The 24,637-nt window shown below is 41.3% G+C and overlaps 3 protein-coding genes and 1 long non-coding RNA gene across 12 annotated transcripts in view; 2 read left to right on the top strand and 2 right to left on the bottom strand.

Moving 5' to 3' along the window:
* LOC131136680 (peptide YY-like) overlaps positions 1–2,832 on the top strand; it is a 10,749-nt gene extending 7,917 nt beyond the window's left edge. Inside the window, exons 2-4 of one of the 2 annotated variants that reach the window (XM_058083822.1) lie at positions 94–268; positions 341–430; positions 1,231–2,832. In XM_058083822.1, coding sequence (XP_057939805.1) covers positions 108–268; positions 341–430; positions 1,231–1,255 — 276 coding nt within the window. In that variant the 5' untranslated portion in view covers positions 94–107 and the 3' untranslated portion in view covers positions 1,256–2,832. Of the gene's footprint in view, positions 1–93; positions 269–340; positions 431–1,031; positions 1,184–1,230 lie in introns of those variants that run through there. The other variant, XM_058083821.1, reaches the window with a different exon arrangement.
* The window catches only part of LOC131136681 (uncharacterized), a 22,800-nt gene extending 9,923 nt beyond the window's left edge, over positions 1–12,877 (bottom strand). Inside the window, exons 1-5 of one of the 3 annotated variants that reach the window (XR_009131781.1) lie at positions 12,619–12,877; positions 9,100–9,191; positions 6,934–7,001; positions 6,740–6,847; positions 63–204 (exon numbers count right to left, since the gene is read on the bottom strand). This is a non-coding gene — a long non-coding RNA (uncharacterized LOC131136681). Of the gene's footprint in view, positions 1–62; positions 205–5,191; positions 5,463–5,828; positions 6,354–6,739; positions 6,848–6,933; positions 7,002–9,099; positions 9,192–12,618 lie in introns of those variants that run through there. The other 2 variants (XR_009131782.1, XR_009131780.1) reach the window with 2 other exon arrangements.
* pals2a (protein associated with LIN7 2, MAGUK p55 family member a) lies at positions 4,848–15,553 on the top strand. 3 transcript variants are annotated; one of them, XM_058083811.1, is made up of 14 exons: positions 4,848–5,051; positions 6,790–6,864; positions 7,426–7,553; positions 7,952–8,070; positions 10,016–10,168; positions 10,586–10,735; positions 10,822–11,049; positions 11,420–11,551; positions 12,652–12,754; positions 12,826–12,897; positions 12,981–13,142; positions 14,129–14,331; positions 14,409–14,537; positions 14,608–15,553. In XM_058083811.1, exons 3-14 carry the CDS (start codon positions 7,523–7,525, stop codon positions 14,782–14,784), a joined length of 1,659 nt encoding a protein of 552 aa, XP_057939794.1. In that variant the 5' UTR covers positions 4,848–5,051; positions 6,790–6,864; positions 7,426–7,522; the 3' UTR covers positions 14,785–15,553. The 3 variants fall into 3 exon arrangements, with proteins under 3 accessions (XP_057939794.1, XP_057939796.1, XP_057939795.1); XM_058083813.1 differs by lacking the exon at positions 4,848–5,051 and adding an exon at positions 5,090–5,141; XM_058083812.1 differs by lacking the exon at positions 4,848–5,051 and adding an exon at positions 5,189–5,292.
* Positions 12,919–24,637, bottom strand: gsdmeb (gasdermin Eb). 4 transcript variants are annotated; one of them, XM_058083816.1, is made up of 12 exons: positions 24,500–24,634; positions 24,072–24,301; positions 23,805–23,997; positions 22,284–22,455; positions 21,277–21,397; positions 21,086–21,205; positions 19,634–19,761; positions 19,395–19,560; positions 17,875–17,948; positions 13,573–17,774; positions 13,315–13,440; positions 12,919–13,140 (listed from the first exon to the last, which is right to left on the bottom strand). In XM_058083816.1, the coding sequence occupies exons 2-10, from the start codon at positions 24,271–24,273 to the stop codon at positions 17,547–17,549; spliced, it is 1,404 nt and encodes a 467-aa protein (XP_057939799.1). In that variant the 5' UTR covers positions 24,274–24,301; positions 24,500–24,634; the 3' UTR covers positions 12,919–13,140; positions 13,315–13,440; positions 13,573–17,546. The 4 variants fall into 4 exon arrangements, with proteins under 4 accessions (XP_057939799.1, XP_057939798.1, XP_057939800.1 ...); XM_058083815.1 differs by having other exon boundaries at positions 13,315–17,774; positions 24,489–24,637; XM_058083817.1 differs by having other exon boundaries at positions 13,315–17,774; positions 24,572–24,637.

The following is a 24,637-nucleotide window of genomic DNA, read 5'->3' as shown; positions in this document are numbered from 1 at the left end:
GTTGCTTAGTTTTTTGGCTTTCTATTCGGATATTCGGTGATTATGAATTGTTACTACGGCACCGTAAAACTTTAGTTCTTTTACCCCCTGCAGGATTCTCAGCTGGGATGTCTCTGGTTGTGCTTCTGTGCCTGCTGGCTTGTGTCCACTCGGGCATTCATGCATATCCACGTAAGCCCGCCAGTCCCAAAGAAGGAGCGCCGCCTGAGGAGATGGCGAAATACTACTCAGCGTTGAGACACTACATCAATCTCATTACGAGGCAGAGGTGAGTGAGAGTTGCGGGGTTATTCTTTTTATTGACGGTACTGGCGAGCTATTGGCTCTTTTCCATGCGCAGGTACGGGAAAAGAGACAGCCCAGACACGGTGTTTTCTGATGTTTTTGTCAAGGAGAGCACGGAAACGATTCCTGAATTTGATTACGTCAGGTAAGAATCCTTCATCCTTTGATTTGAATACATTTTCTAATTGGATGTTTACTAACTCATATGTCAGTTATTATTAACTTATTCAAAATTTGTTTATTAGTGACTTTTCACATTTCTTATAATTGCTAAAACAACTTTGAAAGAATTTCTTTTAGGAATGTAAGATGAATGTTAGATGTTAGTCAACTACAACATTAGAGCATCATTATAATAACGCACATTTCCTGATTTGCTGTAAATACTAATTATTGCAATATTATGTATCTTATGTGCAAACTATAACATCTTTATAGGTTCCTTAGGTATTTATTTTTAATTTTTTTTAATCCCATAGAGGGAAATGTACTTTTATTTTTCCCTTTCTGAGATTATTTCTAATATTTATATGGTTAGTAAAGCAGGATGACAGCAATGATAAACAATAACAACAACAATAATAATCACATATTGTGTTTTTAAAAAAAAACAATACCAGATCACCTTATAATGCATGCATGTATATTGTTTTTGTTGTCACTATGAAAAAAATTTACGAGCAAACAGAAACATCTGTGTAATTTAATCATTTATTTATATTTTTTCCCTTTTTTCTGTGTTGTAGTCTGCTACACATATATATACATTCTTGGTTGTAGTATTAGTATTAAATGTACGTAGTTTTTCTATTTTCTGCTGTTTTGGTGGGCATGTACTGTACCGCTTTATAATATCTATTAAAATTTATTTTATTCTATTCTATGATATACCATCTATTATTATGGCTTCCCATCCCAATGCAGTACTGTGATTATGTGTTGTAGGTATGATGAACTGCCCGTGTGGTGATGATGATGATGATGCCGGAGTTGGCTTACCTTTTCATGTGTAGCTAAATGGACCTACAGTGAAGAAAATAAGTATTTGAACACCCTGCTATTTTGCTATTTCTCCCACTTAGAAATCATGGAGGGGTCTGAAATTTTCATCGTAGGTGCATGTCCACTGTGAGAGAGATAAACTAAAAAGAAAAATCCAGAAATCACAATGCATGATTTTTTAACAATTTATTTGTGTGATACAGCTGCTAATAAGTATTTGAACACCTGAGAAAATGAATGTTAATATTTGGTACAGTAGCCTTTGTTTGCTATTACAGAGGTCAAACGTTTCCTGTAGTTTTTCACCAGGTTTGCACACACTGCAGGAGGGATCTTGGCCCACTCCTCCACACAGATCTTCTCTAGATCAGTCAGGTTTCTGGGCTGTCGCTGAGAAACACGGAGTTTGAGCTCCCTCCAAAGATTTTCGATTGGGTTCAGGTCTGGAGACTGGCTGGGCCATGCTAGAACCTTGATATGCTTCTTACGGAGCCACTCCTTGGTTTTCCTGGCTGTGTGCTTCGGGTCGTTGTCGTGTTGGAAGACCCAGCCACGACCCATCTTCAATGCTCTGACAGAGGGAAGGAGGTTGTTCCCCAAAATCTCACAATACACGGCCCCAGTCATCCTCTCTTTAATGCAGTGCACTCGTCCTGTCCCATGTGCAGAAAAACACCCCCAAAGCATGATGCTACCACCCCCATGCTTCACAGTAGGGATGGTGTTCTTCGGATTGTACTCTTCATTCTTCTTCCTCCAAACACGCTTATTGGAATTATGACCAAAAAGTTCTATTTTGGTCTCATCTGACCATAAAACTTTCTCCCATGACTCCTCTGTATCATCCAAATGGTCATATGCAAACTTAAGACGGGCCTTGACATGTGCTGGTTTAAGCAGGGGAACCTTTCGTGCCATGCATGATTTCACATCATGACGTCTTAGTGTATTACCTACAGTAACCTTGGAAACGGTGGTCCCAGCTCTTTTCAGGTCATTGACCAAGTCCTGTCGTGTAGTTCTGGGCTGATTCCTCACCTTTCTTAGAATCATTGAGACCCCACGAGGTGATATCTTGCATGGGGCTCCACTCCGATTGAGATTGACCGTCATGTTTAGCTTCTTCCATTTTCTAATGATAGCTCCAACAGTGGACCTTTTTTCACCAAGCTGCTTGGTAATTGCTCCGTAGCCCTTTCCAGCCTTGTGGAGGTGTACAATTTTGTCTCTGGTGTCTTTGGACAGCTCTTTGGTCTTCGCCATGTTACAAGTTAAAGTCTTACTGATTGTATGGGGTGGACAGGTGTCTTTATGCAGCTAACGACCTCAAACAGGTGCATCTGATTCAGGATGATACATGGAGTGCAGGTGGACTTCTAATGGGCAGACTAACAGGTCTTTCAGGGTCAGAATTCTAGATGATACACAGGTGTTCAAATACTTATTTGCAGCTGTATCACACAAATAAATTGTTAAAAAATCATGCATTGTGATTTCTGGATTTTTCTTTTTAGTTTATCTCTCTCACAGTGGACATGCACCTACGATGAAAATTTCAGACCCCTCCATGATTTCTAAGTGGGAGAAATAGCAAAATAGCAGGGTGTTCAAATACTTATTTTCTTCACTGTATGTTGCATGGACTGTATACTGTATACTGTATGTTATTTAGGTAAAGACATACCAACGTAATGTATTGTAAATGCCTACCCACTTCTGCTGACTGTATGTGGCGTCCCTTACTAAACAGCGCTCTCTAGCGGGGAACATACGTAAAGCTTATTTTGGTATTGTGCGGGAGTAGAATAGGATACAATATATTAACTATATTTTGTGTAAGAATTGAGTGTATTCATTTTTATATGGCTAATACATATTATGGCTCAGACCTGATTTATTTAATCAGTGAAGAATCTGTAAAAATTTGGAACAACTGTCAACATGTATGTCCTGGATGTTTGGTTCATATTCAGTGTTTTTGTCAGTGACTTTCCATGTTTAAATAAAGTTGAAAATATAAAAAATATAGTAGCCAGTTATTGCCCCACCACCATCACCCAAACATACACAGATTAGTAGCTTACAATCATACTATTACGGACCTAAAGGTTAGCAAAAAATTGTTTTATCAAGCTCATTAATGTTTTTAGGCAAACAGAAATATTTGGTAACACTTTACAATAATGTACACAAAATTACAGTTGTTCACGAGCTAAGCTAACCATAGCCACTGCTCATTAGTTCCTCAGTAACTACTCTACTTATTAGTTCTTCATTAGGTCCTCAGAAAGTACTGTAAATGTGCCTTTGTCATTAGTTCCTCAGTAACAACTCAAAATATATGTGCCTTAGTTCCTCTGTAACTACTCTACTCATTAGTTCCTCAGTAACTACTCTAAATGTATGTGACTTAGATCCTCATTAACTGCTCTACTCATTAGTTCATCAGTAACTACTCTAAATGTATGTGACTTAGATCCTCATTAACTGCTCTACTCATTAGTTCATCAGTAACTACTCTAAATGTATGTGCCTTAGTTCCCCTGTAACTACTCTACTCATTAGTTCCTCAGTAACTACTCTAAATACATGTGCCTGAAATCCTCTGTAACTACTCTACTCATTAGTTCCTCAGTAACCACTCTAAATATATGTGCCTGAAATACTCTGTAACTACTCTACTCATTAGTTTCTCAGTAACTACTCTAAATACATTTGCCTGAAATCCTCTGTAACTACTCTACTCATTAGCTACTCAGTAACAACTCTAAATATATGTGCCTTAGTTTTTCTGTAACTACTTTACTCAGTTCCTCAGTAACTACTCTAAATATATGTGCCAAAGTTCTTCTGAAACTACTCTACTCATTAGTTCCTCAGTAACGACTCTAAATATGTGCCTTAGATCCGATGTAACTAGTCTACTCATTACTTCCTCAGTAACTACTCTAAATATGTGCCTTCGGTCCTATGTAACTACTCTACTCATTACTTCCTCAGTAACTACTCTAAATATATGTGTTCCTTAGTTCCTCTGTAATACTTATCAGAAATAGGAGCTGGATTTCAGCACGTTTGTACGTTTTTACCGTGCACGGCGGCAGCCGATGGTAAGTTTGGTTCCTTTTTTTCTTGCCGGCATGATATGAAGTAAATTGGAGACGCGGAACAACGTGGCGTCTTTGAACGCAACCCCTCATGGCTCATAACAACATGGTTAAGGTGTTTTTGTCTTTTTAAGTTATTTATTGTCTTGAACAGACATTAAATTTTTTTTTTTAAATCCGATTCATCCAAAAAAATAATAGGCCGATTATTCGGTTATGAAAAATGTTATTTGCGGCCCTGATATTCATCATCAGACAACGAAGTTAATGTGTAATATTATATATAATAATAATACTAATTTTATATAGCACAAGCAATGTTTGCTATCGTGGCCACGAGTATAGTTTGGATTTCCAGTATAGTTATTAATAGTAACTAGTAAATTTAATATTTTTTGTTTTTCTCATATTTTGACTCATTGTTAGTAGTGAAATGAATCTTGAATGGCATTGTGTGCCATCCACAGTGGAGCTCTGTAAGGACTACTACTATCCGAGGGACGGGGCGCAGCCAGCCAGCCATCCAGCCAGCCGTGCACACTGACCGAACATAATACAATAACAAGTAACCATCGTTAACTAGTACTACACGAACGCACGGCAATGGACATGTTGTGTGAAAGGGATAGAAGAAGCGGACTGCAGTGAAGACGCCAGGTAGTGTCATTCATTTCACAGCAACGTTAGCATCGTCCTGTTAGCTTCGGTCCAGTCCAGCACGCGCACACGCTGTGCCTTCAGCTAATGGTCTGCTAGCAACTAATTTATGTCTTAAAATGCAAAGGATATTTACTCACCTCTGCTTTTAGGAGCAATTCTATCAGACGTGTGATTTAATTCAAGACATTCTAAGGGCGTATTTAGGACACGCGATATAGAAAACGCGTGCACAACACACGTGAGTGTTCGTTCGGTAACGCTAACATGTTACAGCTAACAAATTGCTAACCGAAATGGTTCATTCAAAAGACAGTCAATGTCGGGATAAACATTGACTACGAGATGCTTTTTAAAGTGTCGCGTTGTTTCGTGATGGCGGCAGATGTGCTTCTCACGGGAATAATAATAATCAATGGCTAGCAGCGAGTTTGGATGAGGTCACGCCGCCTCTCGTTATATGCGCGCAGTGAGCTTGTAGAACATCATTTAAATGTACATTTTGTTTATTTTCATGGTATTGTAAGAGTTTTGCCTATCCCCACAGTTAATTCGACAACCCTGTCGACTCCATGAAGTGGTTGTTACGCGTTTGTCTTCACTGCCGCCTGAGGCGGGCGTGTAGAAAAAGTTCATTCATGTTTACTGTGTTGGAATGTTTGTACAAAACCGACTCAATAGTTTACATTTCAAGAACTAAAACGTTTGTTGAGTGGTGTAAAGAGCTCATACAAGTTACGTGACTTAATATGAGATAAACTTCTCCATTTACCTTACCAAGTTCCATATTGTTCTGTGTGGTTGAATGAGGGGGTGGCACAAGATCTCGTGAGATTAAAACGTGACAAGAGTTCTTGTTCAGAGAAAATATAATTGGACTGAAAAAATATTGGGAAAATCTCAATCCCAATCTCATGTATCATCTTGTCTCATCACAGCCCGAGTTTGAAAACAACTGGCCTAAAAATAGCCCACATTTGAATATTACTTAGAAAAAAAGACAAACTCTATGGCCCAAATCCTCCCACCTTCTCCTCTGACTATGCTTCATTTTTGTCCAAATTGCACCAAAAAGTTTGTTTACTTTTACTTTTTGTACTTTAAATTAAGAAAAATCAATTTATTTCATGAAATGTCCCTCTTGCTCCATCTTGTTATTCTGGCAGAAAAGATGCTTTTATAATGTGTTTATGAGTGAGGGTGAGCAGGTAGCGCTAAATGTATTTGTGGTGGTCCAAATACATCTGTGGCGGGCCGACACAAATGTGGAAATATGGGAATCACTTATTATTATTATAATGAGCCACACAGTTTATGCAGTATTGTGGTATTTATTCTATATTACTAGTAGTGCAGTGCTTCTCAATTGTTTTCTGTGTGGGACAGGAATGTCTTCGCGACCCCCCCCCCCCTCCCCTCCCACTAGCGAAACTGATATTTATTCAGTTACTTGAAACTGCAACCATGAAAATGCAACAAAATGGAATATTCAAGCGTCAAATTACACGTTGAGTCCTATAAATTTGTGCATGTTGGGAGGTCTGTGTTAAAATGAAAGCCTCTCGCTTCCACCCAGGAGGGGCAGGGGGCCCGCCCCACTATTTGAGAAGCGCTGCTAGTGTAACCTGATTGCTGCTAGCCTGAATGTTTTTCTTGTTTAACTCCAACGACAAAATAAAGTGTCTTACATGTTGTTATCGACCTTAATCATAATCGCATTCATCCTTCTGCCATGTAGACTTTCCAGATGCGTGTAGAAGATGTGAGGCTCCATGTTGGGGTGCTGCACAGATGATCTGAACACAGTTTGTGGGTGAGATTTCATTTCGAATACACACAAAAGTATTCAGGACAAGGCTAAATACACTATAATAACTTTTACCTCCGGCTTTTGCATGCATATGTCCAACTGTTGAATGTTTCAGTACTTTTTGCACAACCTAAAAGTGACTTAAAAGAAAAAAAATCAGATTAGTGCATTTCTGCTGTGACACTGTTAGCCCAAAAGCTGACTAGCACAAACGTTATGTCTATTTCCTTTGCCTAATAGCCAAGTTCATGGGGTTAAAAAGAATCCATACTCGTGTTTATTCACCCTCCCACTTGGGCCTCGGTGGTCAGCGTTTGGCTCACTCTGTTTGCAGCGTTTCCCCAGGAAGCCTCTCTCTCTCTCCATGTGTGTAAACTTTAGCCGGAGAAAGAGTCATCATTTGTCACCCGGTACCACTCCTTGTTTTAGTGTAGCAACAATGTCAAACGTCCTCTTTTCTTCCGTGCTGACATAAACACGAGTAACAGTAAACATTTATGTCACAATGTCAGATTGCAGTCAGATTATTGACTGACTTGAGTGGTTTTCCTGCCTTCTCTTTAGCCCCGCAGTTGCTCTGGTCACTGTAGGCGGGCATTTGGACGGAGTTTGACTGTGCAAAGACGGTTTCGCCATCACACACGCTCAAACAGTGCACAACATGACTGTGGCCAATGCAAAATCAGGCTCAGGTAAGGCAAAGTTCACACAAACCCTTTCGTTTGGCGTGTTTGATTTGATGTTTTCTATTAGTAGTGCAGATAAAACATTTTTAAAAAAGCAAATTATTGTATTTTTGAGCTGTGTTGAAAGCCTTTCAGTGTTAAGAAACCGCTTACAGGTTCCTGAATTTTGCAAGTTTTTTTTATTCAAAAGCAGACTTTCCGGTGTGTGCTTTGTCACCACGAGGCATTTCTCTCTCTGTCAATCTGCGTGCGAGGAAACGAGGGAACGCCAACCAGCCCCATTGATTGACTGTCCCACATTGTTCCGCTGTTTTCATCGGCTCGCCAATCATAAAAACACTACATCTCAAAAGCATTTGATTAGCCGGGAACTTTATACCCTGTTTATTTTTGTGTCATTTCAGCCATGCAGCAGGTTCTAGACAACCTGAAAGACATGCCCACTGGCACGGGGGCCAAAGACATTGACCTCATCTTCCTCCGTGGCGTCATGGAGAGCCGCATCGTTCGCTCCCTTGCCAAGGTACCACTAATACTACAACCCAGGAATAATTTATTAGGATTATTCATTCATTTTCTAACGCTTATCCTCACGAGGGCTGCTGGAGCCTATCCCAGCTCCAATCTCCAGCGAGAGGCGGGGTAGCCAATCACGGGGCACATATAGACAAACAACCATTCACACTCACATTCATACCTATGGACAATTTGGAGTCGCTAATTAACCTAGCATGTTTTTGGAATGTGGGAGGAAACCGGAGTACCCGGAGAAAACCCACGAGAACATGCAAACCGAAACTGGCCGAGGGTGGGATTGAACTCAGGTCTCCTAGCTGTGAGGTCTGCGCGCTAACCACTCGACAAATGTTGATACTACACTTAGTATTACAGTAAACCTCGGATATATCGGACTCGGATATATCGGAAATTCGCTCACAACGGACAGATAAAAAAGAACCGATTTTTCTGTAATGCATTTCCAATAAAAATTCATTGCATATATCGGATTTTTTACAACGGATTTCGCCTATTTCGGACAAAATCTCCAGTCCCGTTCCAATGCATTTCCATTAAATTTCCCTCGCATATATCGGATGGCCGCATCGTGGCGCTCCGATTCGCCGAATCGTGACAGGCCGCTATACGACGTCATTTGCAGCGTTTGCAGCGTTGCCTGCGCGTCCAGGTACATTGGAAACATAGTCAAGGAAGTGCCTTTTTATAACGGATAAAATCAGACATTTTCCGGTATACGCATATAACGGATTTCGCTTATATCGGACAAAACCAGTGGGAACAATTGAATCCGATATATCCAAGGTTTACTGTAATACTATCAATATTATTATTAAACAAGGTCTAAAGTTGTGACTGATTCTGTATATTTTATTTATTTAGTTTAGCAAAAAAGAAAAAACTAGTCCACAAATTCATATGACCTTTGAAAATGACCAGGAAATGAACAAAACAACAACAAACCACAGTGCTAAATTAATAAGTAGAATCCAGACCTCCACTAAAGCTGATGGTGTGTTTAAATGTATGGTTGTACCTTGTAAACTTCCAAAGCCATACTCTTCCACTGCAACCCTGTTGGTAGAGCGCCATCTTCTGGATCTGATTGGTTACTGCATCACTTTGGCCCTGGTGACAAATACAGAGTACATACTGGAATTAACAGCTTTATTGAAATAGTCCAAATCATCAAACATAATAAAGTCCTTTATAAGTAGATTAGAGTAACATAGAAAAGGTCATGGTTTGTGAAGGCCATCCTAGTAACCGTAACACCGTAACACAAATGTGTTAAAAATGTGAGTATCGCACTTGTTAATAAAAAGGCGTGATTAAAAAAAAAAAAATAATCTGATGCAGATTGCAGGTCATCACGTTCAACCACCCGAATCTATTCATAGAACAATGGCGCATGCTGCACTAAGAAAAGCGTGCCCCCCCCCCCCACTTATAAGAAAAGCGCTTATGTAACATTTCATTCCTGGTATCGTTTCACGTATGCAGGGTGTATATTTATTTAAATGTTTGAATCTGCGCTGCTAATTGTGCTTTTTGTACTCTTTAAGTGACGTATTAAGAATATATTTGTTGGTTGTTAAATATGTTTATTTATTTAACAACCCAATACAATACACTCATATTCACCAGTATACACCAGTCATTATTTGCACTATGACCCATTATCATTGCACTAAAATTAATATATGTGCAATATGTCTGCTCCTGCATATGCTCCTGTGCAATACTATGTGTATCTTGTATATATTTAGTCTTTTTTTACTCTACTTTTATATACTTTTTTTTTTTTAACTTGACTACTGCTCTGAAAGGAGAAGCTCTCCAATCTTGTTGAACATCTTGTAAAATGACAATAAAGGCCATTCCATTCCATGCCATTCCATTCCAAGAAGAATGAACCCCTTATATATTATTCCAAATGACGTTGTTCACAGGCCCACGAGCGCCTCGAGGAGGTCAAGTTAGAAGCGGTGCGAGATGACAACGTTCAGCTCATCTCAGAGATCCTGGACTCTATCAACGCCCTGCCTGAGAAAGACCCTGCCACTGCCGAGCTCACCCGAATCCTTCAGGAACCTCATTTTAAGGTCTCTGTTTCCTCACACACATACACAAAGATAAATAGTGAGAGGCAACACTTGTTTCTCACCACATTGGAACGCTTGTCAGAACGTTTTTTGCTCCAGCTAAATGCATGTTAGGCCAGGTTCCTTACATTCTCCGCTGCTTATTCGCTGTGGTGGTGGTAGTGGTGGTGGGGGGGTGTATTTCCTTGGGCCAATGGCAGGCCTAGTTGTGTGGGTAAAGAGAGGGGGCGAGCACTATTTCACCTCCAGTGTGAGTAAATCTTCGGAGTTGCTGATGCAGTTTGTAGCTTCGGACCAATGTTGTAGTGGCAGCTGGGGTAAGATCATTAAGGTTATTCATGATTAATCAGATTTGGGTACAGGTCGCTTGATGAAGTATTACCTAGATGTCCTATAACTGACTTGTATGTACTGCAGTCTTTGATCGAGGCTCATGACAAAGTGGCCGCTAAGTGCTATGAGATGCCCAACGCCTCTGAGGACTGCACTGCGTCGCTAGCCAGTTGTCTGATGCCCGCCGATGCTATCAGGATGATCGGAATTCAGAAGAAAACAGGAGAACCGCTGGTAAGTCAAATTCCTGTATCCTGGTTCCTGGTTTATTCCATACCATGCGACGGACGCAGATAATAATAATAAAGGACTTCTTCCAGGGAGTGACGTTCCGCGTGGAGCACGGGGAAATGGTGATCGCGCGAATCCTGCACGACAGCTTCATCGACCGCCAGGGCATGCTGCACACCGGCGACATCATCCGCGAGGTGAACGGGCGCCAAGTGGGCAGCGACCCGCTGGAGCTGCAGGAGCTGCTGAGGGACTGCAGCGGCAGCGTCACACTCAAGGTGCTGCCAAGCTACAGAGACTCACCAGCGCCTCCGCAGGTGAGCACGTGAAGCTGCTTTTTTTTTTTTTTTTTTTAAATATTCTGTACTGTACCTGATAATTTCTGTAAGAAAGTAGAGTCCTGACCTGTGTGATCTCAGAATGCCAAACCTCTGTAAACCGAGCTCAGCGGGGGTCTATTAATAACACGCCATCTCCTCCTTACTGTAACAGCACGGCAGCTGAGGGTCCAACAGCAGCGTCATGTCACCGTATGACCTTCTCGTGAGGCAAAGGATCAGATGATCAAAGTTTGCTAATCTGCTAATGGGGATCTTAAACAACGGCGAACATGTTAGCTTTCAGTAGTCGTTAGCCCTTCACGTGATTAGTTGCTTCCCCCTTTAAATCTTCTGTCATTCCTGGCAGGTTTATCTGAAGCCCCACTTCAACTACAACCCCGCCGCAGACAACCTGATTCCATGTAAAGAGGCGGGCCTGGCGTTCTCTAAGGGAGACATCCTGCACATCGTCAACAAGGAGGACCCCAACTGGTGGCAGGTGACACATTCTGATCTATGAAGGCGAGAGCTAAGCTTGACATTTGTAGTACGGTTTGTTTGGTCAAGTGTGAATATATATATATATATATATATATATATATATATATATATATACTGCTAACAGATATGTACACTGACGGGTGTTTGTGTTCTTTAAAAGTTAATTGGTTCATAAATTTCATAAATTAATTTCCGCTAAGTAGGACTCATTATTAATTTATTTCTATGGCTTTTTATTCGAGTGGTTAGCGCGCAGACCTCACAGCTAGGAGACCAGGGTTCAATTCCACCCTCAGCTAATCTCTGTGTGGAGTTTGCATGTTCTCCCCCGTGCATGCGTGGGTTTTCTCCGGGTACTCCGGTTTCCTCCCACATTCCAAAAACATGCTAGGTTAATTGGCGACTCCAAATTGTCCATAGGTATGAATGTGAGTGTGAATGGTTGTTTGTCTATATGTGCCCTGTGAATGGCTGGCTGGCGACCAGTCCAGGGTGTACCCCGCCTCTCGTCTAAAGACAGCTGGGATAGGCTCCAGCACCCCCGCGACCCTCGTGAATGAATGAATTTTCTATTGCTTATCTTCACGAGGGTCGCAGGGGGTGCTGGAGCCTATCCCAGCTGTCTTCTACCCTGGACTGGTGGCCAGCCAATCACAGGGCACATATAGACAAACAACCATTCACACTCACATTCATACCTATGGACAATTTGGAGTCGCTAATTAACCTAGCGTGTTTTTGGAATGTGGGAGGAAACCGGAGTACCCAGAAAAAACCCAATCGAACTCGGTGGAATCGAACTCGGGTCTCCTAGCTGTGTCGCCTGCACGCTAACCACTCCTATAGAGCAGCATATAGTAGACATAATAAGAGTAAATTAGCCATTTAAGATGTAAATAAAGCTCCTGTTCATGTGTGTCACAGTAAATGTGTTCCCCAGGCGGACAAATCATTGATCATTTAAACCTGCAATAAATGCCTGTTCTGCTTATCTCGCCAAACAGTGACACCTATTGGCCAAAGTACATACATACAATGTACTACATAATTAACCTGTGTATTTACCTGTTGACATTCCAATGCTGTTTTACCTCATAGGCACGCAAAGTCGTGGGCGGGGCGACCGGTCTCATTCCAAGTCAGTTCTTAGAGGAGAAGAGGAAAGCGTTTGTGAGAAAAGACTGGGATCTTTCGGGTAAAGGTGAGTACCAGTAGCTGTATTAGATGTTTACCTGTGTAAACTGCGCTGAAAACCATGTGTGTACGACACAGGGATGCTGTGTGGGAACATGATGGCGAAAAAAAAGAAGAAAAAAATGATGTATCTCACGGCAAAGAACGCAGGTGTGTGTTTGTGTGTGTCACCTTTGACTGGTTTCCACTCTTCACGTACACAAAGTACGATAAGATCCATGCTTATCCTGCAGAATTTGACCGCTATGAGCTGCAGATCTACGAGGAAGTGGCCAAGATGCCTCCCTTCCAGAGGAAAACGCTGGTTCTGATTGGCGCGCAGGGTGTTGGGAGGCGGAGCCTAAAGAACAGACTCGTCGTCTTGAATCCTCTGAGATATGGAACCACTGTACCCTGTAAGTGAGTTTCACTTCTGTCAGCTAACCCGTTTAGCACATTACGTTTACTCAATAGCAATAGATGCCATGCCTCAAATAATCAACAAGTGACCCTCGCAGTATTGATTTGTAGTATTAATTGTAGTATTCTGGATACTCGATTATATTAATTGAGGTTAGATTAGATTACCTTCACGTTGCGTGTAGTTTGCCGTGGCGTGTCCGATACATACTGTAGTTCTCCTCCCAGTCAGTGTGGAAGTGGTAAGGTTTTGGCGTCTTATTTTGTCCTTGTTCACCACTCTGTTTGGAAACACTTCAAATACACATTGTACAACATATTTTTTGTCTATTACAGACACTTTTTCAAAAAATATGCATTGACTGTGTGTACAAATAGTAGTAGTGTAATAATAGTGTAGTTTGCCATAGCGTGTCCGATACATACTGTAGTTCTCCTCCCAGTCAGTGTGGAAGTGGTAAGGTTTTGGCGTCTTATTTTGTCCTTGTTCACCACTCTGTTTGGAAACACTTCAAATACACATTGTACAACATATTTTTTGTATATTACAGCCACTTTTTCAAAAAATATCCATTGACTGTGTGTACAAATAGTAGTAGTGTAGTTTGTAAGTAGTGTAATAATAGTGTAGTTTGCCATGGCGTGTCCGATACATACTGTAGTTCTCCCAGTCAGTGTGGAAGTGGTAAGGTTTTGGCTTCTTATTTTGTCTTTGTTCACCACTCTGTTTGGAAACACTTCAAATACACATTGTACAACATATTTTTTGTCTATTACAGACACTTTTTCAAAAAATACACATTGACTGTGTGTACAAATATCTTATCTTACATATATTTAATCATGTTTGTAGTATCGGTGAAGTAGCTGAAGATGGCAGTACAAAATATATCCTATTTCTTAGCTACTAAACAGTTGTTTAAACAGATGACTCTCTGCAGTTGAGTATTAGTACAGCATATTCAATGCCGTTCTATTCCAGTCACGTCCCGCAGCCCAAGAGAAGAAGAAAGAGACGGCCAGAACTACTGTTTTGTGACGCGTCAGCAGATGGAGCAGGACATCAAAGATAGCCGTTACCTTGAGCACGGAGAATACGACGGCAACCTTTACGGCACCAAGATCGACTCCATCCACGAAGTGGTGGGGGCGGGCCGCACGTGCATCCTGGATGTCAACCCACAGGTGACAATACCGCTTGCTGTGGGAGTAACCGGACGTTTTTTTGACACTGCTGTGTGTTTTTTTTTTTTTTTTTTAAGGCTCTGAAAGTGCTGAAGACTTCCGAGTTCATGCCTTTCGTGGTGTTCATCGCGGCTCCAGAGCTGGATACCTTACGAGACATGCACAAAGCTGTCGTAGATGCCGGGCTAACAACCAAACTACTAACTGTAAGTTCATAACATCGAACAAAAAACACTCGACTGACCTGAGACTTATGATTTGATCAACTCTCAACAGGAAAACGACTTAAAGAAAACGGTGGAGGAGAGCGCCAAGATCCGCCGCGCCTACAGCCACTTCTTCGACCTGACCATAGTCAACAACAACCTGGACAAGGCCTTCGATCAACTCCAGGAGGCAGTAGAGAGACTATTCGTGGAGCCCCAGTGGGTGCCGGTCAGCTGGGTCTACTGATAACGGATCGGACTGTCCCGAGCTGCTATGCCAGTGAAGTAAACAGAAGAAGAAGAAAGATGGGACACCCGGGGGGGGGGCTCAAAACTGCATCGCACACACTATGCAAGCCAGCACAAACAGGAAGTGTACTTATTTATTGGCAGAACTGTTTTAATCTAGTCACCACATGCATTTTAGTGTCAGGATGTTTTAATAAAAAAAAAAAAACAACTACTATAAACTATTGCTGCCATATCCTGTTATTTAATATTACATTCGTATGCAAGTTAGGTTGTGTATTTATTCTGCTAATGAGGGCTTGCTCATTACCTCACTCTGTGTGTGTTTACACTCGTTCTCGTCTCATTTTGCCAAGTGTCAGTGGGTTGGTGGCCATAGTGGGGGAACAAGAAGTGAAACTACCGTTTTCATTGTTCTCCATCAGATCCTGTGTGTGTACAGCCTTCCATGCAGTGCTGCATTTAAGACCTTAAAAAAACGTTCCACGCCATTGTTTTGGATTAAACAGGGTGCTGCGTCTCAATGAACCGTCCCGTTTGATGTGATTAAAACTTTTAATTCAAATATTTAGTGAATTTGACTTATATTTCAAATAACTGTATTTTCAGATGTCAATTTTTTTTCTTCTTTCTAATGAACTGTGCTGTTTTTACATGTATATGGAAAAAAATACATTTGGAATTAAGAGACAAATGTTTTAAAATGGAACGTGTATTTTTTTTAATCATATTTTCCCATAATTCATAACATACAAAGATGGGTAGAGAGAGACAGTTCAATTTCTTTTGCTTGTTAGTGTTCCAAAATGAGGCTTCCATGTGATTTCTCTCAGCCAATCAGTGACGAGAGATAAGATTCATAATGAAATACAATAAAAGCAACATTACATTTCTATATAACGGGCAAAGATTTAAGCCCCCAATGCAAAAATAAATTGTGCTTAATTTAGAATGTAGAAAAGGCTTTTACAAAGTGCATTTACACATAAACGCCTCAGTGCTGTAGTAAAAAAGATCATTTAACTCGTTCAATACCGAAGACATACAGTACATTTTTATAAAACTTTTGCTCAAAAGGCAAAACGAGGTGATGATGCAACTCCTCACTAATGTATTTCACCTCAGAGCAATTTTAAGCCATAAAAACGACCACTAGGTGGCAGAAGATATTCATTCATTCATTCATTTTCTACCGCTTTTTCCTCCCGAGGGTCGCGGGGGGTGCTGGAGCCTATCCCAGCTGTCTTTTGGGCGAAAGGCGGGGTACACCCTCGACTGGTCGCCAGCCAATCACAGGGCACATATAGACAAACAACCATTCACACTCACATTCATACCTATGGACAATTTGGAGTCGCCAATTAACCTACCATGTTTTTGGAATGTGGGAGGAAACCGGAGTACCCGGAGAAAACCCACGCATGCACGGGGAGAACATGCAAACTCCACACAGAGATGGCCGAGGGTGGAATTGAACCCTGGTCTCCTGGCTGTGAGGTCTGCGCGGTAACCACTAGACCGCCGTGCCGCCCAGAAGATATCATGTGGACGGAAAAAAAATCACACACAACAGGAGGGAGGAAGTGAGCGAGCGTGGGTGAGTGTAGCGTTTACGCATTGTAGCGAAGGTTTAACGCATGTACAGTAAACCTCGGATATATCGGACTCGGATATATCGGAAATTCACTCACAACGGACAGATAAAAAAGAACATATAGACAAACAACCATTCACACTCACATTCATACCTATGGACAATTTGGAGTCGCCAATTAACCTAGCATGTTTTTGGAATGTGGGAGGAAACCGGAGTACCCGGAGAAAACCCACGAGAACATGCAAACCGAAACTGGCCGAGGGTGGGATTGAACTCAGGTCTCCTAGCTATGAGGTCTGCGCGCTAACCACTCGACAAATGTTGATACTACACTTAGTATTACAGTAAACCTCGGATATATCGGACTCGGATATATCGGAAATTCGCTCACAACGGACAGATAAAATAGAACCAATTTTTCTGTAATGCATTTCCAATAAAAATTCATTGCATATATCGGATTTTTTATAACGGATTTCGCCTATTTCGGACAAAATCTCCAGTCCCGTTCCAATGCAATTCCATTAAATTTCCCTCGCATATATCGGATGGCCGCATCATGGCGCTCCGATTCGCCGAATCGTGACAGGCCGCTATACGACGTCATTTGCAGCGTTTGCAGCGTTGCCTGCGCGTCCAGGTACATTGGAAACATAGTCAAGGAAGTGCCTTTTTATAACGGATAAAATCCGATTTACGCATATACCGGATATAAATCCGATATATGCGTAAAACGGACATTTTCCGGTATACGCATATAACGGATTTCGCTTATATCGGACAAAACCAGTGGGAACAATTGAATCCGATATATCCGAGGTTTACTGTACATAGTCCAGTCCCAAATGTGAAAATCGTTAATAGTTGTAAATACATAATTCTTATGTAAAACAACCACTTTGTGTGTTATTTATATTGTGGTACAGTTGTATCGATATTGGAGCTGTCACAAAAGCAAAAAATATTTCTCTTAAAGTGAAAGCTATGCTTGAAATGTATCTTTTCGCAAAAAAGCTGGAACTGAAATTTTCCTGAAACTTACCTGTTCTATTGAAGATTACTAAAAAACACAAAATTAGGGTTTTTTCATTGCAAATATGATTTCCCAGCACAATAAAAAGTACATGAAGTGTTTGAGCTTCTAAAAGTAAAGACTCTGGGAGTCAAAGACAATGGGCCAATGAATAAAGGCCTCTCAGAGCGATACACATAATAAGAGGACGGTTACCCGGGTTATGGTTTATTTCCGTCCTCAATGCGTCACCGTCGTTCCTCAGGGTCACTTTAGAGGACGCCAACAGATGTTCGATGCTGGACAAGATGTCCTCCGTCAGCGCAGCCGTGTCCGTTCCAATTGCTGGCGACTCCTCGCTCGCTGTTATAGATTTCACCTGCACAAGTAAAAGGACGACAATTTGTGATTGTCACACACGTACACACACACATACACACACACACACTGGAGTGTGGGGCTGATGTTTGATGACAAACCAGAAGATCCAGGATTTTTAACACATCGGCACTGCAGCAGAGTCGCAGTGCAGCAAGGCAATCAGTTGTTAGCTCTGAAAGGATAAAAGATGCACTTAAGAGAAGCGGCATAGAAAATGGATGGATGGATAAGAAATCATTTCATATTTTACAACGTAACTACATGGAAATGTATGCAAGTCGATTTTTTACGTTTTCAAATGATGTACAGGTTATATGTCAAGCATTGCATTAAAAAATTCATTCATTTTCTACCGGGGGGTGCTGGAGCCTATCCCAGGTGTCTTCATGGCAAGAGGCGGGGTACACCTTGGACTGGTGGCCAGCCAATCACAGGGCACATATAGTCAAACAACCATTCACACTCACATTCATACATATGGACAATTTGGAGTCGCTAAGGAAACCGGAGTCCCCGCATGCACAGGGGAGAACATTCAAACTCCACACAGAGATGGCCGAGGGTGGAATCGAACTCGGGGCTCCTAGCTGTGAGGCCTACGTGCTAACCACTCGGATGCCCGTGCAGCCGTCAAGCATTGTATTAAAAGATATTTTTTTAATAATGGCGCAGTCTACTTATGTCTACTATAGGCTGCTCTATAGGAGTGGTTAGCGCACAGGCCACACAGCTAGGAGACCCGAGTTCGATTCCACCCTCGGCCATCTTTGTGTGGAGTTTGCATGTTTCATCCCACATGAGCAGGAGGTTTATTTACATCTTAAATGGCTAATTTACTTTTATTATGTCTACTATAGGCTGCTCAATAGGAGTGGTTAGCGCACAGGTCGCACAGCTAGGAGACCCACGTTCAATTCCACACTCGGCCATCTCTGTGTGGAGTTTGCATGTTCTCCCCGTGCATGTTTTCTCCAGGTACTCCGGTTTCCTCCCACATTCCAAAAACATGCTAGGTTAATTAGCCACTCCAAATTGTCCATAGGTATGAATGTGAGTGTGAATGGTTGTTTGTCTATATGTGCCCTGTGATTGGCTGGCCACCAGTCCATGGTAGAAGACAGCTGGGATAGGCTCCAGCACCCCCGCAACCCTCGTGAGGATAATGAATTTAATGAATTTATTTATCATTAGGTTAATTTATTAATAGTATATTCCTCCACAGCAAGCATGGAAGACCAGTTTTCCGATGGAGAAAATATCCAAGAATATTAACACAATTCCAGGAGACCAGGGTTCAATTCCACCCTCGGGCATCTCTGTGTGGAGTTTGCATGTTCTCCCCGTGCATGCGTGGGTTTTCTCCGGGTACTCCGGTTTCCTCCCACATTCCAAAAACATGCTAGGTTAATTGGCTACTCCAAATTGTCCATAGGTATGAATGTGAGTGTGAATGGTTGTTTGTCTATGTGTGCCCTGTGATTGGCTGGCGACCAGTCCAGGGTGTACCCCGCCTTACGCCCGAAGACAGCTGGGATAGGCTCCAGCACCCCCGCGACCCTCGTGAGGAAAAAGCGGTAGAAAATGAATGAATGAATGAATTAACACAATTCCTCCTCACCGTCCAAAGCACTGGTAACAAGGTGAACCGCACTGAGGACTGTTGTGGACTCCTCTGACCCTTTATCCGATTCCGCCAGGGCGTCCAGTACAGTCTGAATGTTTTCTTTATGTGCCAACGGAACATCGGCGACGTCGGCGCTCTTATCCAGGAGCATGCGGTCCAGCTGTGAGAGTGAAAGAATGAAGAAGTCAAGCGTCAGGACGAGACGCAAGTGTGACATGTCGGCAACGTCTCACCGTGCTCTGAAGAGCGCCGAGAGCCGTTCTGTCCTCCAGAACGGCCGTGATGACCTGCAGCAGGGAGGACTTGATGGAGGAAGGAAGAGTCGCAAGTCGCTGGAAATGAGCATGCAGCCCATCCAATTCTGCAGTGTTCAAAAGACTCAATAATATATTTACACTCATAAAAATAAGTGTCTAATTGTCTGAAACATAATTAGAGACAATTTTGGAGAGAGGTCACAGACTTTGGACCTGCAAAAAAAAAGGCCTGCTGACTCAAAATCTCAGTTCTAGGTTTTTATGTATTTGTATATACTTATTAGAATTTATTTGCAAATGTGGCCGAGCTTATGTTTACATTGGTTGCCAAGGCAACAGAGGTTGTAATGGTAATGGTTTAATTTCATTTGAACATGCATCAGATTACAATTGAATGCATCACATAATCAGTTCACAGTTCCACATGTCCAAAAGGAGTAGGAAGAAGCAAAGCTTATTAAATCCTTCCCCCTCCATCTGGTACTTTTACAATCAGTAACTGTTACATTTGTTCACTTCCTACTTTCCTAATATAATTTAAGGGTTTTTTATTATTTTTTTAATTATTTTTTTTTGTCATGTACCGAAGTACGTATTTGTTCACTTCCTGCTTTCCTAATATAGTTTGTTATTTTATTTAATTTTAGTACTTTTACAATCAGTAACGGTTACATTTGTTCACTTCCTGCTTTCCTAATACAATTTAAGGTTTTTCTTAATTATTATTTTTTTAAATTAATTTTCATTTATTTATTTATTTTTGTCATGTACCGAAGTACGTATTTGTTCACTTCCTGCTTTCCTAATATAGTTTGTTATTTTATTTAATTTTAGTACTTTTACAATCAGTAACGGTCACATTTGTTCACTTCCTGCTTTCCTAATATAATTTAAGTTTTTTTTAAATTAATTTTTATTTATTTATTTATTTATTGTCATGTACCGAAGTACGTATTTGTTCACTTCCTGCTTTCCTAATGTAGTTTGTTATTTTATTTAATTTTAGTACTTTTACAATCAGTAACGGTTACATTTGTTTACTTCCTGCTTTCCTAACTTAATTTTTTTTCATTCATTTATTTATTTATTTATTTATTGTCATGTACCGAAGTACGTATTTGTTCACTTCCTGCTTTCCTAATATAGTTTTAATTTTAATTTTAATTTTAATTTTGTCACGTACCGAAGTACGAGGTGATATGACCATACAATGACATAATGTGTACCATAGTAAGTGTCAATATAGTGATATATATATAGCACATCATGACTGGTTCAAGACTCTTCATCCTTGTATTTAGCAAACATCAATACAAGCTTGCGTCAGGATTTAATGGGATTTTAACCACAAAGTGTTTGAGTCCCGGGTTCTTTTATTTTGACAGCCGTAAAGTAAAGGTAAATATGGAAGGCTTGACAACAACTGACCTTGTCTCAGTCGGCTGATTTCAGGGTTTTTCAGCACAGATGCTAAATCGGTGACACTCTGTAGTCCAGCCGGACTGTCCACCTCGAAGCCCCCCTTGGTGTTTGACATCAAGCACAGCTCTGCTCAAAAAGGACAAAGACGTCACAAACAGCCAGCGACACAGCAGAAGGTCGTTTCTTTTTACGCTTACCATAGCGACCATCATGCTTGACCTCCAGCTCAATGAGGGCATAGGCCAGGGTGGTGTTAGTGGGAATCTCCATGGTAACGTTGCTGTCTTTGCTGAGGCTGCCGTTGTCTTTCAGTGAAAGCTGCAAACAAAACAAGACAAGTTGTGTCTTCTTAAAGACAAGATTTTTTTTTTGAAATAGCCCATTTTGACGTGTCCTCGAGTCGTCCCTCTATATCAGGGGTGTCAAACACGCAGCCCGCGGGACACTAGTTTGAGGCCCTCGCCTTGATATGAAAGTTTAATTTTAGTGCGGCCCACGCAAGTTTGATATGGATGCTGTATGGTATCATGTACCCAGAAAAAATTAAGTTTGATTAATGTTCATGTTAAAGGTTAAATAACTGTTAATAGTTATCCTCCCTATCCGTGTGGAAGTGGTAAGTTTTTGAGTTTAAAGGAAATAACTTGAAGGCTACCGTTTAGGTCGCTAGCTCTCTAGTTTGCGAGTTAGCATGTGTCTCAAGACCATGCAGTTGCGCAATATGTTGTAAATAAAAAGAGTATAAATGTGACTATAGTCGTGTTTTGTCATGTCTACAGGGCTCTAATAATGCTTTGTTCATTTTAATCTGAAAAAAATAATTTGTCTACCCACCAACTATATGTGGTTTCTTAAGTTTTTATTATTATTATTATATTTATTTATTACTGATTGATTGATTTTCTTTATTCTTGATTTGTTTATTTATTTTTCATCTTATTTTGTGCAGAAAAATAAAAATTAAGATATTTGAGAACAGTGGAATGTTTTATCAGAGATTTTCTTGTAGAAAATCGGAACCAAAGCACTGAAAAAGTTTGTATATTTTTCTGTTTTTAATAAATGCTTTTTTTTGGAAAACCTGATGCGGCCCAGCCTTGCCCAGACCCTAGCTCCAGTGGCCCCCAGGTAAATTGAGTTTGAGACCCCTGCTCTATATGGTTACATTAAGTAGTAAACACGTTTGGGAGTGTTCCAGTCGCACCTTTGGACTCTTGGGTCCACAGAGGCTGAGCGTCCCTGCACACTGTCCTGTCTGCTGCACCTCCTCGATGACACAACAAGGCTGGCAGGTCACAATGCGCTCCTTCACGATGCCAAACACCTGGCGGTTCTTCCGAGTCTGCTGGATCAGACAGTGGGACATGTCCAGCACCCTGGTGGGACATTGGATTGGAAAATAAATAGGAAAAAACATCACATTCATTATAAATGATAATTAAAGCATGAAACTGTTTTTGATACATTTGGACCGCCACAATAGAATTGACACTAACTGCACGGTGTACGAGTGGTTAGCGTGTGGACCTCACAGCTAGGAGACCCGAGTTCAATCCCTCCTTGGCCATCTTTGTGTGGAGTTTGCATGTTTCCTCCCACATGAGCAGGAGGTTTAGTTACATCTTAAATGGCTAATTTACTTTTATTATGTCTACTATAGGCTGCTCTATAGGAGTGGTTAGCGCACAGGTCACACAGCTAGGAGACCGGAGTTCGATTCCACCCTCGGCGATCTCTGTGTGGAGTTTGCATGTTCTCCCCGTGCATGCGTGGGTTTTCTCCTGGTACTCCGGTTTCCTCCCACATTCCAAAAACATGCTAGGTTAATTAGCGACTCCAAATTGTCCATAGGTATGAATGTGAGTGTGAATGGTTGTTTGTCTATATGTGCCCTGTGATAGGCTCGTTCATTTTCTCCCGCTTATTCTCACGAGGGTCACGGAGGGTGCTGGAGCCTATCCCAGCTGTCTTTGGGCGAGAGGCGGAGTACACCCTGGACTGGTGGCCAGCCAATCACAGGGCACATATAGACAAACAACCATTCACACTCACATTCATACCTATGGACAATTTGGTACGCCACCAGTTAACCTAGCATGCATGGGGAGAACATGCAAACTCCACACAGAGATGGAATTGAACTCAGGTCTCCTAGATGTGAGGCATGCGTGCTAACCACTCGTCCGCCGTGCAGCCCAGAAAAAAAACATAATAGCGGAAAATGAAAGTGTAGCACAAAATATACTGGTATGAAGTCAGCTAGCATATAGAAAATTGATGCATATTCATTCAATATTAGTGGAAAATATACAATTCTTCTCAACAAGAGAGGAGAAATATGGACTTAAATATTTAATATTAAAAATGATATTTGGTTAATTGGAGAATCTAAATCACCCATAGGTATGACTGTATGAAATCTGGTATGGTATGGATATATTATTATTATGGATGTTATTTAATTTATTTACACTGACTTTTAATAGGTATGGATGTATTATTATTATTATTATGGATGTTATTTAATTTATTTACACTGACTTTTGTTTTCGAAGTGACTATGTAAAGAAAATGTAATTGCCGTGTTATGTTTTCCCTGCAACTTTATGGTTGTCCAAAGATCAATCCTTCTGTTTGGAGACCTTTGCCATACATTAGCATGGATGTTTTCTTCATGAGGATTTTTGCATTGTGAGTGTTAAGATGTATAGATTGGGGAGCAAACCTGTTTTTGGAGTCTTGGAGCAGCTTCCGGACATCCACTTCATCTTTCTTCAAACTGCCGAAAGACGACTGGAGTTTGGAAGACTCTTTGCCTTCCATGTTTACGTTGGAATGGATGAAATTGGCATCCATGGTGCCTTGAATGTTGTCACCGTATGTGCCATTGTATTTGATGAAGTCTGTTTCTATTACACCTACGGACCGGGAATAAATATCAGCTTCAAAGTAAACAAATATGTACATAAATACGCATGTTAGCACAGCATACCTGGGGTTATAGTGTCACCTGTGAGGATGTCGTTGAGGGTAAAGTCAGTTGGGAGATGTTTGGGCTTCTGCCAGAACCAGAAACGTTTCTGTCTCACCACCACAGTTAGCAGAGTGATGGCGTCATTGAGGCTTCTCACTGGGATCAACAAACCTCCTGGGTCCACCTCCTCAACAAAGTTTCTGGTGGCTGTAGCAAACATCTCCCGACTGGAGAAGGTCAGGCTCCTCCTTCATTTGGAAATTAAATAAATTCTATTAAATATGTAAGTATATTATTCCGTGTCAAGCACGTGACAGCAAACAAGCAGTAAGTCCCCGTCAATAATAACCAACCGTGCACGAGGACAATGGCTAACAAGCTAGCAGCATCACTCGCCACGGACGTGAAAATGTCGAGGAAAAATATGAAAGTTACCGTTTTCACACCTTTTCGTCGATGTATCGGTGAACCGGACGAAGGACTTTCAACGACTAAATTACGACTCAACAGGGACTCACCACGGAGGTCAACAGTCAGCGACAAGAAGGTTCCTGTCACAAAAGACATACTTTGGCCCCGCCCAT

This window comes from Doryrhamphus excisus, chromosome 10, assembly GCF_030265055.1.
Source record: "Doryrhamphus excisus isolate RoL2022-K1 chromosome 10, RoL_Dexc_1.0, whole genome shotgun sequence".
NCBI lineage: Eukaryota > Metazoa > Chordata > Actinopteri > Syngnathiformes > Syngnathidae > Doryrhamphus > Doryrhamphus excisus.
This window is presented reverse-complemented; position numbering and strand designations above follow the sequence as displayed.